This window comes from Phocoena sinus, chromosome 14 (genome assembly GCF_008692025.1).
Source record: "Phocoena sinus isolate mPhoSin1 chromosome 14, mPhoSin1.pri, whole genome shotgun sequence".
In the NCBI taxonomy this organism is placed as follows: domain Eukaryota; kingdom Metazoa; phylum Chordata; class Mammalia; order Artiodactyla; family Phocoenidae; genus Phocoena; species Phocoena sinus.
In genome coordinates this window covers 74,119,605-74,135,935 of record NC_045776.1, presented here as the reverse complement: position 1 = coordinate 74,135,935, position 16,331 = coordinate 74,119,605, and the positions used below count along the sequence as shown (strand labels likewise).

Sequence of the window (16,331 nt, the reverse complement as noted above, 5' to 3'; positions counted from 1 at the left end):
TGTTAACTCATCTATAAAATGGGAATAGCAACAGCACTGTGTCATAGGGTGTTGAGAGGATAAAATGAGTTAATATTTATAAAGTGTCTATAACAGTGCCTGGACTTCAGGGTAGCCAAGGACAATGATGACTGCCTAAATTCACATCTTCCCACATATCCTTCAAAAACAATACGGGGGACTTCCCTGGCAGTCCAGTGGTTAAGACTCTACGCTTCCAATGCAGGGGGCGTGGGTTCAATCCCCATGCCACACAGTGTGGCCAGAATAAATAAATAAATAAATAAAACTAAAAACTAAGGGGAAAATTTTTTTAAATATGGAATTTTTAAAAAAGAACAAGTAAAACCACACAATAACCTAACCATGCCCTCAACAAAAGTAGAAGACAGAGAATGCGCAAACTTCCAAATTACCTGTAAGTAAAAAAAGAAGACATACCAAATCTCAGTAGTGATCTCTCATCTTCTTACTGCAACCCTCTGTGCCAAGCCAAGGGCATTCTGAGAAAAACTGCATGTCAGAGAGAACAGGGGAGCTAGTGGCAGGCCTAAAATTGCTGTAAAACCACCTCCAGAAAAAGAAAGTCCACCCTAAGTGTGAAAATATTGAAAAAGTTTTCTTGTAGATCAGAGCCCTATTTATAGGAAAGGGGAATGATTTAAGGTGTAGTGTTAGAAATGCATGGTCTCTGGGGAAGAAAAACGCAAAAAAGAGACAGGATCCATTTGGCAATTAGGTGACAAAAAGGAAAGGAAGTAGAAGGGGGAAATTTATTTACCTGCAAACAAACAAACAAAAAACCCAGAGGACAAATAACCTCTCCCCTACCACAAACACAAATACATACACAAATCCACTAAAAAAAAAAACCTGGACTTTTCTATACTGACAGAAGAAAATGCCATTGAATTAGGAACCTTTAAAATATTTAAGAGCCACAAAATAAATAGGAAAAAAGTGAATAAGTCTATATAAAGTTACTACAAAAAAGAAGAGTCACACATCAGTCAGCTTTTGAAAATTACCCCAGACAAACACCCATGATGCAGAAGAAAACTATGAGACAACACTCCAATCTGAGTTAAATATACTCAAGATTTGGGGATATGAAAAAACACTCTGAATAAGAAATTTAAAAGTTAAAAACAGATATGGACAGGGCTTCCCTGGTGGCGCAGTGGTTGAGAGTCCGCCTGCCGATGCAGGGGACACAGGTTCGTGCCCTGGTCTGGGAAGATCCCACATGCCGTGGAGCGGCTGGGCCCGTGAGCCATGGCTGCTGGGCCTGCGCGTCCGGAGCCTGTGCTCCGCAACGGGAGAGGCCACAACAGTGAGAGGCCCACGTACCACAAAAAAAAAAAAAAAAACAGAAATGGACAAAAAGTAGGAAAAAATGAAGAGGGAACTGATCAAACTCACAAAGAAAAAGGAAAAGAAAATCATCTCAGAAATGAAAACTAAATTACTAGGCACCCAAAGGAGAATAAGTTCAAATGAAAATCTAATAAGCGGCATTAAAGAAAGGGAGGAAAACAATGAAGAGAATAAAATATGATGAAGAAAGAAATAAAAGAGATCACAAAGAAAATGGTTAATATGAAAGACAAGCAAAGAAGAAACAACATACATATAATTGGGGTAAGGGGAGAGGGGAAATGCAATGGAACAGAACTAATATTTAAACCTAAATTGAGAAAACAAATAAAATAAGATGTGAATCTATACATTGGAAGGGACCACCAGGTACTTGGGAAAATTAGCCCAGAATAATTGCTCTGGCACTTGTTCTAATGAAACTATTATGCTTTAAAGACAAATGGAAAAATATCTTCAAAGCCTCCATGAAAAACAAATAACTTACTGTAACAAATTAGATTAGCATCTGACTTTTCAAAGCCAACATATAAAGCAAGTTGATAAATGAACAAGCATTTTTTAAAAACTCAATGAAAGAAAAGGGTAAACTAAGAATTTTATATCCAGCTAAGTTATCCTTCAACTATCAGCGCTACAGACAAAACAAGTTTCAACATACAACAACTAAGGGAATGCTGTACTTATCAGTCTTTCCTGATGAATCTACTAGAGGATAAACTTTATTTATCTATCTTGTTGTAACAAGCAACATTGACAAAATAACCGATGGTGAGCATTTAATAATCTATAAATGTCATGTAAGACTAAAACAAAGATGGGAATGAGAGTAGAAAACTAATGTACAACAGTTATATACTGTGACACAGTAGAACTACTACAACTAGAAAATGGGAAAAGGAAAACAGAAAAAAACTCATTGTTGTATAGGCAATAGGCGATAGATGGGTGTTTAAGGATAGTGAAAAAAATCTGATAAGCCTGAAAATAAAAGTCAAATAACAAAACAGAGGACTAAGGACATTCAAAAAGGTGTAACTACTAGATTAAAAAAAATACAAACCTTCCTAAGTACCCCCTCAAAAAACTGTTTTCAACAAAAAATTTTTAAATATACATCTTAGAAAAAAACTATATATAATATATATATACACACACACACACACACACATGTACATACACACACACATCTTGTGAGAAACAATGCAAGGAAACACTACAGTTGACCCACGAACAACATGGGCTTTAGAGGCACCGATCCTTGCGCAATTGAAAATTCATATATAACTTTATAGTCAGCCCTTTATATCCACAGTTCTGCTTCCAACTACATGGTTTCAACCAATGGCAGATTGTATCATACTGTACTACATATTTATTGAAAAAAATCCGTGCATAAGTGGACCCGTGCAGTTCAAACTTGCGTTGTTCAAGGGTCAACTGTAAGTATAAAACATTAAGATAGAGGACTTCCCTGGTGGTGCAGTGGTTAAGAATCCGCCTGCCAACGCAGGGGACATGGGTTCAAGCCCTGGCCCGGGAAGATTCCACATGCCGTGGAGCAAGTAAGCCTGCAAGCCACAACTACTGAAGCCCGCGTGCCTAGAGCCCGTGCTCCACAACAAGAAAAGCCACCACAATGAGAAGCCCGCACACCACAACAAAAAATAGCCTCCACTCTCCACAACTAGAGAAAAGCCCATGCACAGCAACGAAGACTCAGTGCAGCCAAAAATAAATAAATAAATAAATTTATTTTTTTAAATGTTATGATAGAGTTGATACCAAACCTATCAGTCATAACAATAAATGTGGATGAGTTTGCTGTCTATTAAAAGAAATCAACAAACCTATGAATATTTATGTACCAAATAACACAGCAATCACCTTTGTGAAACAAAAACTACAGGAGATGCAAGGAAATGCAGATGGAAACACACCAATAATAGGAGACTTTAATACACCACACTCAATACAAGATAAAATAGACTAAAAAAATAGGTAAAGAGATAGAAAATCTAAATAACATAAACAATAGGGTAGATCTTATGTGCATATATTGTACTCCACACCCTGATAATAATTACACATTTTTCTCAAGCGCCTAGAGCATTTCCATAAAAATTGAGCAGATACATACAGTCACAAGGAAAACAGTAACCCCTATAAAGTAGAACTATTACACAGAATATCACAATGCAATAAACCTGAACTTCACAACCAAAAGCAAAAAACAGAAAGGCCCTTCTACCTGGAAATTTTAAAACCTTCCATTAAACAACTCTTAGGTAAAAGGGGAAATACAAGCTGAATTACACAATTTGTAAGAAATAACGGCGGGACTTCCCTGGTGGCACAGTGGTTAAGAATCCGCCTGCCAATGCAGGGGACAGGGGTTTGATCCCTAGTCCAGGAAGATCCCACATGCCGCAGAGCAACTAAGCCCGTGCACCACAACTAGAAAGTCTGCACACAGCAATGAAGACCCAAAGCAGGCAAAAATAAATAAATAAAGTTTATCGTGGAGTCTATTAAAAAAAAGAAATAATGGCCATGAAAACACTACATATCAGCATCTATGGGATAGAGCTAATGGAGTTATCAGTGGAAAATTCACTACACAAACAACTAACGTTAATAAAAAATGTAAGAGAATAAAAATAAAGTCCCAGTTCAAAAAAAAAAAAAACCCTAGAAAAAGGAGAAAGGATAGCACAAGGAAGGAAATCTATTTTATAAAGATAAAAGCAGGGGACTTCCCTGGTGGTGTGGTGGTTAAGAATCTGCCTGCCAATGCGGGGAACATGGGTTCAAGCCCTGGTCCGGGAAGATCCCACATGCCGCGGAGCAACTAAGCCCATGCACCACAACTACTGAGCCTGCTCTCCAGAGCCCGCGAGCCACAACTACTGAAGCCTGCACGCCTAGGGCCTGTGCTCCGCAACAAGAGAAGCCACCACAATGAGAAGCTCGCACACCGCAACGAAGAGCAGCCCCCGCTCGCCAGAACTAGAGAAAGCCCGCACATAGCAACGAAGACCCAATGCAGCTAATAAATAAATAAGCAAAAATCAAAGAAAACAAAAAAGTAGTAGATCTAATTAATAAAAATCCTGCTTTTTAAAATTAACAAAATAGACAAACCACTAGTTAACTTATTCAGAAGTACAAAAAAAAAATCACAAAACAAGAAATGACAAGGGAGAAATAAGCATTGAAACAGAAGAAAAAAAATTTTTTAAAGAAACTACTTTGCAGACTGCTGTGCAAATAAATTATAAAATCTAGATGAAGTGAATAATTATCTAGGGAAATAAAGACTGCCAAAACTGAGTCCATTAGAGAGAAAACTTAGGCAAACCACTTTCTGTATAAAAATAGAGAAAGTAATTTTAAAACTACCCCACAGAAAAGCACCAGGCCCAGATGGTTTCAAAATGGAATTCTATCAAACTTTCAAAGACCAGACCATCCCAGTGCTCTATAAATTATTCCAGAGAGTCAAAAGGAAAGGAAAACATACCACTTCCTTTCATGAAGCAAATATAACACCGATACCTATACCAGATAAAGACAGCTACTTCAGTGATACGGAAGGCAGACACCTTGCTCCTAATTTTAATAAGATTCTAATTATTTTAAAATTATAATGATGGTTGTACTGCAGTATTTTTTTTAAAAAGTCCTTAAACCTACAATTTTCAGGTTAATGAAGTGAACGGAGGGAAAAACCATTCTGTCTCCCCTCTACAGCTCTCTCCCAGCATCTTCCTCCATTATTGGTCTTCATTAAATGAAATACTGCCGGCTCAGAGGTTGCTTCATTTTTAAATACCATCCAGCCTGGGCCGCCACCACCTATGAGGGATCTGTTCCCTTACTGTCACCACTGTTATCTCCTCTTTCTTTTTTAAAATAGATTCTAGAAGAATTTCTCAGGTTTGTCCTCAACCTCACCACTGGGAGGGCTGCCTCAAGGGCACACTTTACTGCTTCTAGCAAGATCTTTTTATTTGCTTATCTTCCTGTTTTTCATTCCCATTTCATCTTTCCTTATCTCAGCCAACTACTTCAGGCAGCTCTAATTTTTTATAGACTCAATGTCCTTTAGAATCTTGTTGAGAACACAAACATAAACTTTCTAAAACCTTTTAAAATTCATTTACTAAAACAGCACAGATAGGTATGAAATTCCGAGAAAAAGCCCAAGCTTCCCTTGCATCGTCAGAAGTCACTAGTTAGCAGTTTCCTAATCTTTGAGAAATGTCTCGTGCATATACATACGTATACTTACCTACGTGTGCATGTGTGCAAACACACTACTCTCTCTATGCCAGCCTGTGTGGAACACACACATACACAAATGCAATCCTGATCTACACCCCAATTTTTTCACTTACTACGACGCAAAGATCTTTCCGTGCAAGCATTTTTTTTTTTTTTTTTTTGGCTGCGTTGGGTCTTTGTTGCTGCACGCGGGTTTTCACTGGTTGCATCCAGCGGGGGCTACTCTGTTGCGGTGCGCGGGCTGCTCGTTGTGGTGGCTTCTCTTGTTGCGGAACACGGGCTCCAGGCATGTGGGCTTCAGTAGTTGCAGCACGCGGGCTCAGTAGTTGTGGCTCGCAGGCTCTAGAGCGCAGGCTCAGTCGTTGTGGCACACGGGCTTAGTTGCTCCGTGGCATGTGGGATCTTCCCGGACCAGGGCTCGAACCCGTGTCCCCTGCACTGGCAGGCGGATTCTTAACCACTTTGCCACCAGGGAAGTCCCTGAGCATTCTTTTTAATGGCTATACTCTATTCCATTATAAGAATGTACCGTCCATAATTTAATCCCTATTAGAGGACATTTATATTATTCATAGATTTTTGTCATTACAAATAATGCAGCATATCACACCCTTTATAATCATCTTTATACACTTTTACAAGTAAATAAATATCTGTAAATTAAAATTGTAGAAATAAAACTGCTTTGAGAAGAGTTTTTTTTTTTTTACTCTGACAAATTTGCCAAGCCACACTCAAAAGAAGGTACCAGTTTTGACTCCCATGAATTAAGCATGAAAGCCCGTTTTCTCCCAGTTTTGACAATACTACGTATATTACCAAACTTTTTTATCTGAGTCATGGAAAATGGTACCATTCTAGTTTGCATTTCTATGTGAGACTAGCACTTTTTCATGTTTTCAGACCACTTTTTTTTTTCGTTTTCTGTGAGTTGTCAGCTTGTCATTGTTCATTTTCTATTGGATTTTTTTTCTTACTGATTTAAAGGGGCTCTTCTTGATAGAACCAGAAAATGATCCTTTATTATACATGTGACAATATTTGTCTTAGCTTTTTTCCCTTTTTACTTGCTTGTGGTTATTTTTTTTCCCCAAAGAAATTCATCTTGGCATGGTTAAATTTATCAGCTTTTTCCTTTATGGCTTCTGGGTTTCTTGCTATGTTTAGAAAAACTTAACCCACAGCACTGTTGTGAAATGGAAATAAATTAATACACATAAAGTGCTTAGCACAGAAAAAAACTCCAAGGAGTTTCACCTGTGGAACTAGGAATTTAGTTTTAGGTCAGAATAAAACACAATAAAGGCACAGATTTTAACAGGACCCTGCAATAGATACTAAAAAGGGGGGATGACTGGGAGAAGAAAGTAAATAAGACAGAGATGAGAAGTTACATCAAGAAAGAGTATGGAGACAAAGAGAAGACAGAATTATTATTTACTACTAATAATATTTTATATTTAATAAAACTTTATAAATTATAAAATAGAAACGACTTCTCCATGCTTATATTATTACATACACTTTTTATCCCCTCAATTATCAACTAGCTCTGATAGCAAGGGAAAAAATAATTTACTGGCCATTATATATTAGGGCTGGTTAAAATTATAGCTACATTTACTGTTTGCCATGTGCCAGCGTGCAAAGTAGACTCCAGAAGTCAAACTTTTAACCATTACACTCTGCTATTTATTTCTAAAAATTTCTAAAGCAGAACTCTGACTGTAGATGGTCTTCATTCACAACCATGTGTTCTCACCTTTGTATATTTTACAAAAATAACACTTACGTAGAGTATCCTGCTGATGCTGAGGGACATCATAAAAGTGACTTCCACTGCTGAAGGTGGCACTAGGTAACTACAACCACCACCCATCAGGTAGATTGGCAGAGGAGATAAGGCAGGTGGTCTCTTTAGCCCTTTATTAAATAAACCATTATTATTTCATTTCCAGCCAACTTCTAATTATACCTATCATGTTTTTAAGAGTGAACATACAGACACACACACACACAAAAGAGTGAACACAGGAAAGTGATGTTTACAGGGGAAATTTAGTAACCAGCATTTAGCACAAAGGCTAGACAGAGTATGGGCTTAATAAACATTTGTTATCGCTGTTGTTATCATTATTATTATTGGTGGAAGATATGCAGATAGATTCTTCTCTTGCATAATTATGTTAGTTTCACACAGACCATTTTGAGATATGAATCATTTATGTTACACTGCCTTTTCAAAAACTGAACTTCACAGCTCAGGAGCTGTCCCTACATTATCTCAAACAGCATATAATTAGAAATTGAAAGTTCTATTCCATAACCCACCCACTTGAGTTTTGATATACTGTAAACTCTCCTTCCCTGGCTATTTTTTTCAAAAAGCCTTTGTATTTACCAAAAACGTCTTTCCCAATTACACGTTTAATATTTGTAGTGCAATTACTGGCAGTTTTGTGATTTGCAACATGCTTATCACTAACACAGAGCAGTTAAGAGTTCATTCAACCCCTGAGATCTTAGTGAGAGACGGTAAGGAAGAATAGTGGAGTTAATAGGACTAGTATGATATTATAGAGCTGGCCTCAAGGATTATAACACTGGTAATATTAGGTACTGAGGCTGTACATCTCTAAACCCTGCCCCCATCTCCCACCTAGTGTGAATTCAAATAGCAGAGGTTAGTCTCCCCAAAAGGTAATGTAAATGTATCTGTATTATCTAAAGGGAGGGGAGAAGGGCAAATTAGTATATCTACATTTGGGTCTGTCAACAAGGTGTGTCCATACAGGATGAGAAAAAACATAAATTTCCAGTCTTCCTCATGTATACAGTGGGCACTTGGTGAACGACTGCTGCCTGAATTAACTTCAGGGAATGAAGAAACACCAGGGAGGAGAAAAGAGAGAGGAAGGGCATAGCGAAAACGTCACACCGGGAAGCGGGGGAAGAGCATTCTCCTCTTGCACATTCTAACCCCTGCAAACCTGCCAGAGCTTGACAATCCCTTCTAATCGGTCATCCTCTGGCACTGTCTATTATTTATTAAGACTCTCAGGTCATAACATGGTCCAGGTCAGTACCACCCATCTCACAGAAAGAGCTTGAAAACACATACACACACACACACACACACACACACACACACACACAAAACATCAACACTTATGAAAAAGAGCCTCAAATCAATGTCTAAAACAAATCAGCCCTGTGCTGAGTGGGCCAGAAGAAAGGAAAGACAGAATCCCTGCCTCCAAGAGAGTTTACAAACCCAAACTATTTGCCCAGAAATCCTACCAGAAATCTAAATCCCTCATTAGTGAATACAGATTCTGCAAAGGCTTAGCTCACTGACGCCAGGATCTTATTTATGTCAAGTGAGTTTAAAAAAAAAAAAATGCTGATGAACCAAAAAGAAAATACAATGATGCTGAATATTTTATCTATGTCCCCTTCCCCCAGTGATGTGGGGAAACAGTCAAGCAGGCCAATAATTTCAGGAACTTATTCTCAAGGCTGCTATGCTAAGAAGGGAATTTAAACTAGGGATCTGAAGTCTTATTTCAGTTTCTTGCCTAAATATAAAGTGATACTGGGTATAGCTTTCTTACCTGCTGCTCCAGAAAAATCATTATCTTTGTCCTTGGGGAGAAAGCTTAGAGTTTGGTACTTTCTGCAGATTACAAGAATATTCCTCTTTTCCAATTAAATTTTAATTTTCTATGGGAAAAGGATGAGTCACAAGGGAGGGGCAGTCGACAGGGACAAGCATTCTAGGTAACAGAGGCAAGAAAAAAAGTTAAGGCAGTTAGCTTTCTAATGGTAGTGGATAGCTGCTATGTCTTTATAAATCATTATCTTTTCATAGAGTTTCACTGGTCAGCATCTCTGCTCTGATGACAAGACAATAAATGGAAACTGCCTCCAAAAGTCTTTCCACAAATGGCTTCTACCCTGTTCAAAGCCTCTCTCTCTCTTGTCTGCTCTCCCTGGGTCCACTCCAGCCTCCTACAATCCTCCCTTCACAGCAGCTAGAGGGATATTTTTAAATAGATCAGCTCACGCCACTCCCCTGATCACATCCTTCTACAGTTTTGCATTGCTCTTAAAATACAACCCAAACTCTTCTCCATGGTCCACGTGACAGTGAGGACCTTAAAAATCCCTGTGTGGTCTAGTCTCCACCTACAGCCCCCGTCTCAGCTCCTCCACGTGCTCCCTTCTGTCCTTCAAGCACTCCAAGAACTCCCTACCTCAGCACTCCCGCACTTGCTGTTTCCTTAAAACTTGGAACACCCAATGCCTAGCACAGTGCCCCCCACACTTAGTAATCCCACGATAAATAAGTTAAATCCCAAGTTCTTGAATGAATGGGTCAGTGTTTCATTAGAGTGGGTCAATGTAATGACACAGACTTGGACCTATAGTCTACTATTTTTAAAATAAACATATTGCGTGTGTGTATATGTATGTGCGTATAGACAGACATATATATAGTGTGCATGAATATGTATATCAGTATACAAGTATGTACGTATTCTAAACCGTATGCTCTATACTGACAAATTTTAGTTTCAGTTTGGTACTATGTTCATCAAACTCATTTGATGCTGGCCTACAAGTCTGTCTCCCTCTCTAAATTCAATGCTCCTTGTGAACATGAATCGTATCTTTCATATTTCAGTGCTGCCAAGGACCACAGCATATACAAGCTTGCTAAATGCACACAACCCTCCAAAACTCAGTAATGAACTGGGCTGCATTTTAGGGTGTTTGAATCCATTTCGGAGAGGGTCTCAAACCGTTGGTTGCAGGCCACAACTGCCACAGAACCTGCCAAACATCAGTATTTGCCTTCCCCTTCCTTAAAAAGGTAAGCATTGGAGGGCAAGTGCTGTCTGCGTTTCCCAAAGGGAAAGAGGAATAAGCACAGTATCTTCTATTGTTCCATAGCTGCCTAACAAAGTACACCAAGGCCCGCTAGTAACAATTACAAACAAGAGTTGGCTCTGCTTTTCCAGCTCTTGTGCGACTCTCTAACATTCGCCACACTGACCACTTGCAAGAAGGGTAAGTGATCTTAGCAGTGGCCCCTGCATTTGAGCAGCTCTGGACAAAAACCCGAGCTTACATGGGGCAAGACATTAATAAAGACAACCCAGTTTCAACTGGAAAGACGTAGAACTGTTATTTTTCAGTAAGGCAAGTTTATTTACTCCTACAGGATACAAACAAACAGGGCCACTAAGGAGAGCCTGGGACAAATGTACCTGACCTGCATCAGATAAATCAAAAGCCTAGAATCTGAGAACAAGCTAAATTTCCTGGCCCTCTCAGTTTAAGCCCTCAGACACCACCTTCCAGAGGAACAAAAGCAAATGCAAAAGATGCACCAGATGCTGAAGAATACAGCCAGTTTTGTCAGCTAAACAAGGCAGAGTACGGCAGCCGAGCAATCTCAAAATCTAAACTCAGCACAAGCATTGCTATATTACCTGGGTGGGAGGGAGAATCATATAATTGCTCATACCTTCCTTTCCTTACCTGTGATGTTGAGATGTATCAGCATACTGAATATATGACATTGTAATTATTAAATGCATACAAACTCTAAACCTTAAACCCATGAACCAAAAAGAATTACTTTGATAATTAAACAAAACAAAATTCAGAATATTAGTCATTCAGGAGTCAGCTCATATGATCACCTCCTCAGAGATTTTTCCTAAACCCATTATCAAAACTAACCACGTTCTCCACATTCGGTTTATTTTTTTCCCTCCCAGCAGTTATTACTACCTGAAATAGTCTCATTTATTCATGTGTTTGTCCACTTTCTCTTTCAGCCATAAGAACAACGATCTTTGCCTATTCTACTGCTTCATCCTGCCTGGTTCAATAACTACTTGTTGAATGAATTAATTCTGAGGTTAAAAATCATTTGAAAAAGAACACAGTTCGAAGACTAACACTATCTGATTTCAAGACTTGTTATAAAGCTACAGGATCAGGTGGTATTGGCATAAGGAAAGTCAAATAGATCAATGGAACAGAAGAGAGTCTAGAAATAGGCCCACATATAAATGCACAACTGATTTTCAACAAAGGTACAAGTTCAATAAAGATGGACAGTCTTTTCAACAAATGGTGCTAGAACAACTGGACACCCATATGCAAAAAGAGAAGATACAGCCACATCTCATACCACATACAAAAGTTAACTCAAAGTGGATCATAAAGCTGAAACTATAAAACTTGTGGAAAACAAGAGAAAACATTTGAGACATTTTGGGTCAAGCAAAAATTTCTTAGGAATGACACCACAAGCATGATCCTTTTTTTTTTTTAATTGATAAAGTGGACTTCAGCAAAATTAAAAACCTCCATTTAAGACATTTTAAAAAATGAAAAGACAAGCCACAGACTAAAAGAAAACATTTGCAATTCTGATCAAAGACTTGTATCCAGAATAAGAAACTCTCAAATTTCAATAAGAAAACAAACAAGTAAATTTTATTTTTTTTTCACAAGTAAATTTTAAAAGGGAAAATATTTAGGGCTTCCCTGGTGGCACAGTGGTTGAGAGTCCACCTGCTGATGCAGGGGACATGGGTTCATGCCCCGGTCCAGGAAGATCCCACATGCCGCAGAGCAGCTGGGCCCGTGAGCCACGGCCACTGGGCCTGCGCGTCTGGAGCCTATGCTCCGCAACGGGAGAGGCCACAACAGTGGGAGGCCCGCGTATCACAAAAAAAAAAAAAAAAAAAAAAAAAAGGGGGGGTGGAAATATTTAATCAAATAGACGTGTCACCAAAGAAGATATACAGATGGCAAATAAGCACATGAAAAGATGATCAACATTATTAGTCACCAGGGAAGATACAAATTAAAACTACAATGAATAAATATCAAATCATTATGCTGTACACCTGAAACTAATATAATGTTCTATGTCAATTATACCTCCATTAAAATATGAAATAAGTAAAATTAAAAAGTGCTGATATGGGGAAAAAAACTACAATGAGATACAATGACACACCCTTTAGATGGCTAAAATTTAAAAACTGACCATTCCAAGTGGTGGCCAGGATGTGGAGGAACCGAACTCTAATACATTGCCAGTGGGAATGTGAATGGTAATGTAAATGGTAATGTAAATGTAATGTAAATGGTAACCACTTTGAAAAAGTTTGGCAATTGCTGAAAGAGTTAAATATACATCTGCTATGTGATCCAACCATACCACTGATAGGTATTTACCAAAGAGGAATGAAAGTATACATCCATACAAACACTTGTACATGAACATTCAGAGCAGCTTTATTTGTGAAGCCAAATTCTGAAACAACCCAAACATCCATCAATAGGTGGATGGAAAAATAAACGGTGGTACCTCCATAAAATGGAATATTACTAATCAATAAAAAGTAAGGAACTATATGACACACACTACAACATGGATGAATTTCAACATAATTTTGCTGAGCATCAGAAGCCACACATAAAAGTCCATTTACATAAAATTCTAGGAAATGCAAACTAATGTATAGTAACAGAAAGCAGAAGAGTGTTTGCCTGGCAACAAGGAAGGGATTATAAAGGGCACGAGGAGCCATCAAAAGGGGTGATGGATATGTTCATTATTTTGATTGTGGTGACGGTTTCACGAGTGTATACACGTGTCAAAACTTATCAAATTGTACACTTAAATATACGCAATTTGTTGCATGTCATTTATACCTCAATAAAGCTGGGTTAAAATAATAAAACAGACCTATGATCTGAAAAAAAATAATAAATAATCCCCAATTATGTGTGTTACATTCATAATCTGCTTTTTAGGTGGCACACGTTTCTTTTCCATAATAGGTAAGGGAGGGCTGGAAGAGAGGAGGAATTACTCCGTTTCAAACTGTCATCTTTACCACTTGCTGCTTTGGCTATACCCACACTTCCTGGCTTCTAAACTAACAAGCTGGACAATGTAGGGTCTATTACTACCCAGCCCCTACCCCACTCCCAGCCCCCAGTCTTTGTCTCCTAAAAGAAGCAGATCCTTACTTGTCTGGAAGAGCAGACACAAGGAACAAAAGGCTCAATGACTATTTGACAGATTAAATAGACAACTGTTTTATTTAAAAGCTCCCTAAGGAATTAGAACATTTGAGGCTATACACTGTTCTGCTGAAATGCAATTATATATTACCCAGATCTGTAAGCACTTGCCAACAGACCTGTCCAAATCACTCACTTCCCAAGTTTTCAGTTTTCTTCTTTCTCTCTCCCATGAATGAATAATGTGCAGGTATTTCTGAGAAGACATTCCTAATATTTTGAAAAGTCTCTCATTCAAATAACTCCAACAGCTTGAAACAGTTTCTCAAATGTCTAAGACAGTGACCATAACAGGACAATGAAGTCTAAACAATGGGTCTTATATATGAATCGTATATAAAGAGCGGAAATACAAAATAGCAGGATCATTATCTGAAAACAGTAGATCACACTACTGTTTAACAACAAAATTAAGGCTTACAAATTATTGGCAATACTTATAAAATAATAGTAACCTGGTAATTAACAAGAGCGTTCTGGCTCCATCATTTATTGATTGAGTGACCTTAGGCAAGTTGCCTAACTTTTTTTTTTTTTAATTTATTTATTTATTTTTGGTTGCATTGGGTCTTCGTTGCTGTGCACGGTCTTTCTCTAGTTGCGGGGACCGGGGACTACTCTTTGCTGTGGTACGTGGGCTTCTCTTGTTGCAAAGCATGGGCTCTAGGTGTGCGGGCTTCAGTAGTTGTGGCTCATGGGCTCAGTAGTTGTGGCTTGGGGGCTCTAGAGCACAAGCTCAGCAGTTGTGGCGCAAGGGCTTAGTTGCTCCGGGTCATGTGGGATCTTCCCCGACCAGAGCTCGAACCCCAAACCCGTGTCCCCTGCATTGGCAGGTGGATTCTTAACCACTGTGTCACGAGGGAAGCCCAGGTTGCCTAACTTCTGAAACTCACTTTACTCATCTTTCGAACGGGGATAACAATACCTACCTCACAGAGTTATAGCAAGGATTAAACTTGTTTGGCATACAGTAAGAGCTAAATAAATGTTAGCTATTAGTAGTATGATTGCCCTGAGCTTTCAAAGGATCTCATTAATTCACTAACCTTCCTTCTGACTCTTAGGTTCAAATCCTATCATTTACTAGCATGTTTCTTCTGAGCCTCAGTTTCCACATCCGTAAAACGGGGGTGATTAATGTTACCTGACTTTTAAGGTTGTGAAGGATTAAATAACTAGACATACAGCTCCCTTCCCTTCCATCTCCCAAAGCGAAGATCGCAGAGGAAGGAAATACTTCTAATAGCTGCAGATACAGTCAGTTTTTCCATTTCTGGCACGTGAGGGGTGGGGGGGAAAAGGAGATGCAAAGAGGCATATAAAGGGGTCAGGGATCCTGAGTAAAGCCCCCAAATGCGCGCAAGAGGCAGAGGGACCCAGAGCGGCTCGACCGTCGGGGGCCTGGCCCCGCGCAACTGGCCCCTACTCTCCCCTCCCGCGTCCCAGGCCGAGGAGCCTCCCCAAGTGAGCGGGGTTATTTCGGAATCACCATGAGGCAATTCTCATGAGGCAATGGGTCAGGAATGCGGCGCCGAGCCCGGCCGCTGGCGTCCGCGGTTCCCCGGGCGGTTCTACCTGCCCCGTCCAGACGGGCATCCCCAGGGCTGCGGGAGCCGGAATTCGGGGAGGCAGGAAATGAATGGGGACCCGAGGGGTGGGGGCGCGGTGGGGCCGGACCCCCGGGCCCGGTAGGGCTAGGCGGTTGGGACGGAGCCTGCCCCCGCGACCCCGGGCGGGAGTCCGAAGCCCAGCCGGGCCGCCCCCTCCCGGGCGGGGCTGAACGAAAGCGGCGGGGGCCGGGCCGAGGCCCGCGCCGGGCCCTCGGGGCTCCTCACCTCCGCGATGTCATGTTCCTCCCGCCCTCCGGCTCCGCGACGGACCCGCTCCTAGCTCAGGCTCCGCTGGGCCCGGTCACATCGGGCTGGCCCAAGGGAGGCCCGCTCCGGACCGGACGGGGGGCAGAGCCAGCCGGCCGCGCGCAGACCCCCCTCCAGGCCTGGGGATCCCAGAGACTGTGCAGCCGCCCCCCAAGCCCGGTTCGCTCCTCCTCCTCCCCCGCCCTTCGCTGCCGGCGCCGCTGTGACGTCACCCCCACGCGACGCCCGCCGCTACTTCCTGTTTCCACGCCGCCGTGGACTGAGCGGCGGCTGGTGATGGCAGTTCGGTGGCTCACTAGAGCCTTCTCCGCGCTGTTTCCAAAGCACCTTCTTATCCTCTTTTAGATCTTGGCGTCAGGCGGTGCATTGCGCGCTCAAGTTGCACGCACTCGAGTGAATTGATCGCATCCGCTCCCACCGTGTCAATTTCCATCCCTGCGCCAAGTCGAATTTCATTCATTTCATTCCACAAATAGTCGCTCCACTTATCAGCTGTGTAACGTTAGGAAAGTTGTTTGGTTTCTCTGAGCCTCAGTTTCCTCCATTCCTTCATTTCTGTAAAATGAAAATAGTAATTGTATTTTCTTCGTAGGATTATGGGGAGGATTAAATACGTAAAATGTTTAGAACTAGGCCTGGCCTATTTAATAAGTGCTTTGTGAATATTAG

At 40.6% G+C, this 16,331-nt stretch overlaps 1 protein-coding gene across 3 annotated transcripts in view; it reads right to left on the bottom strand.

The window, feature by feature from the left end:
- PTPN11 (protein tyrosine phosphatase non-receptor type 11) overlaps positions 1–15,852 on the bottom strand; it is a 77,189-nt gene extending 61,337 nt beyond the window's left edge. For 2 of the 3 annotated variants that reach the window (XM_032654360.1, XM_032654361.1), the window contains exon 1: positions 15,621–15,852. In XM_032654360.1, the coding sequence (XP_032510251.1) occupies positions 15,621–15,634 (14 nt within the window). In that variant the 5' untranslated portion in view covers positions 15,635–15,852. The remainder of the gene's footprint in view (positions 1–15,620) is intronic. The other variant, XM_032654362.1, reaches the window with a different exon arrangement.
- Between the last annotated feature and the right edge of the window lie 479 nt (positions 15,853–16,331).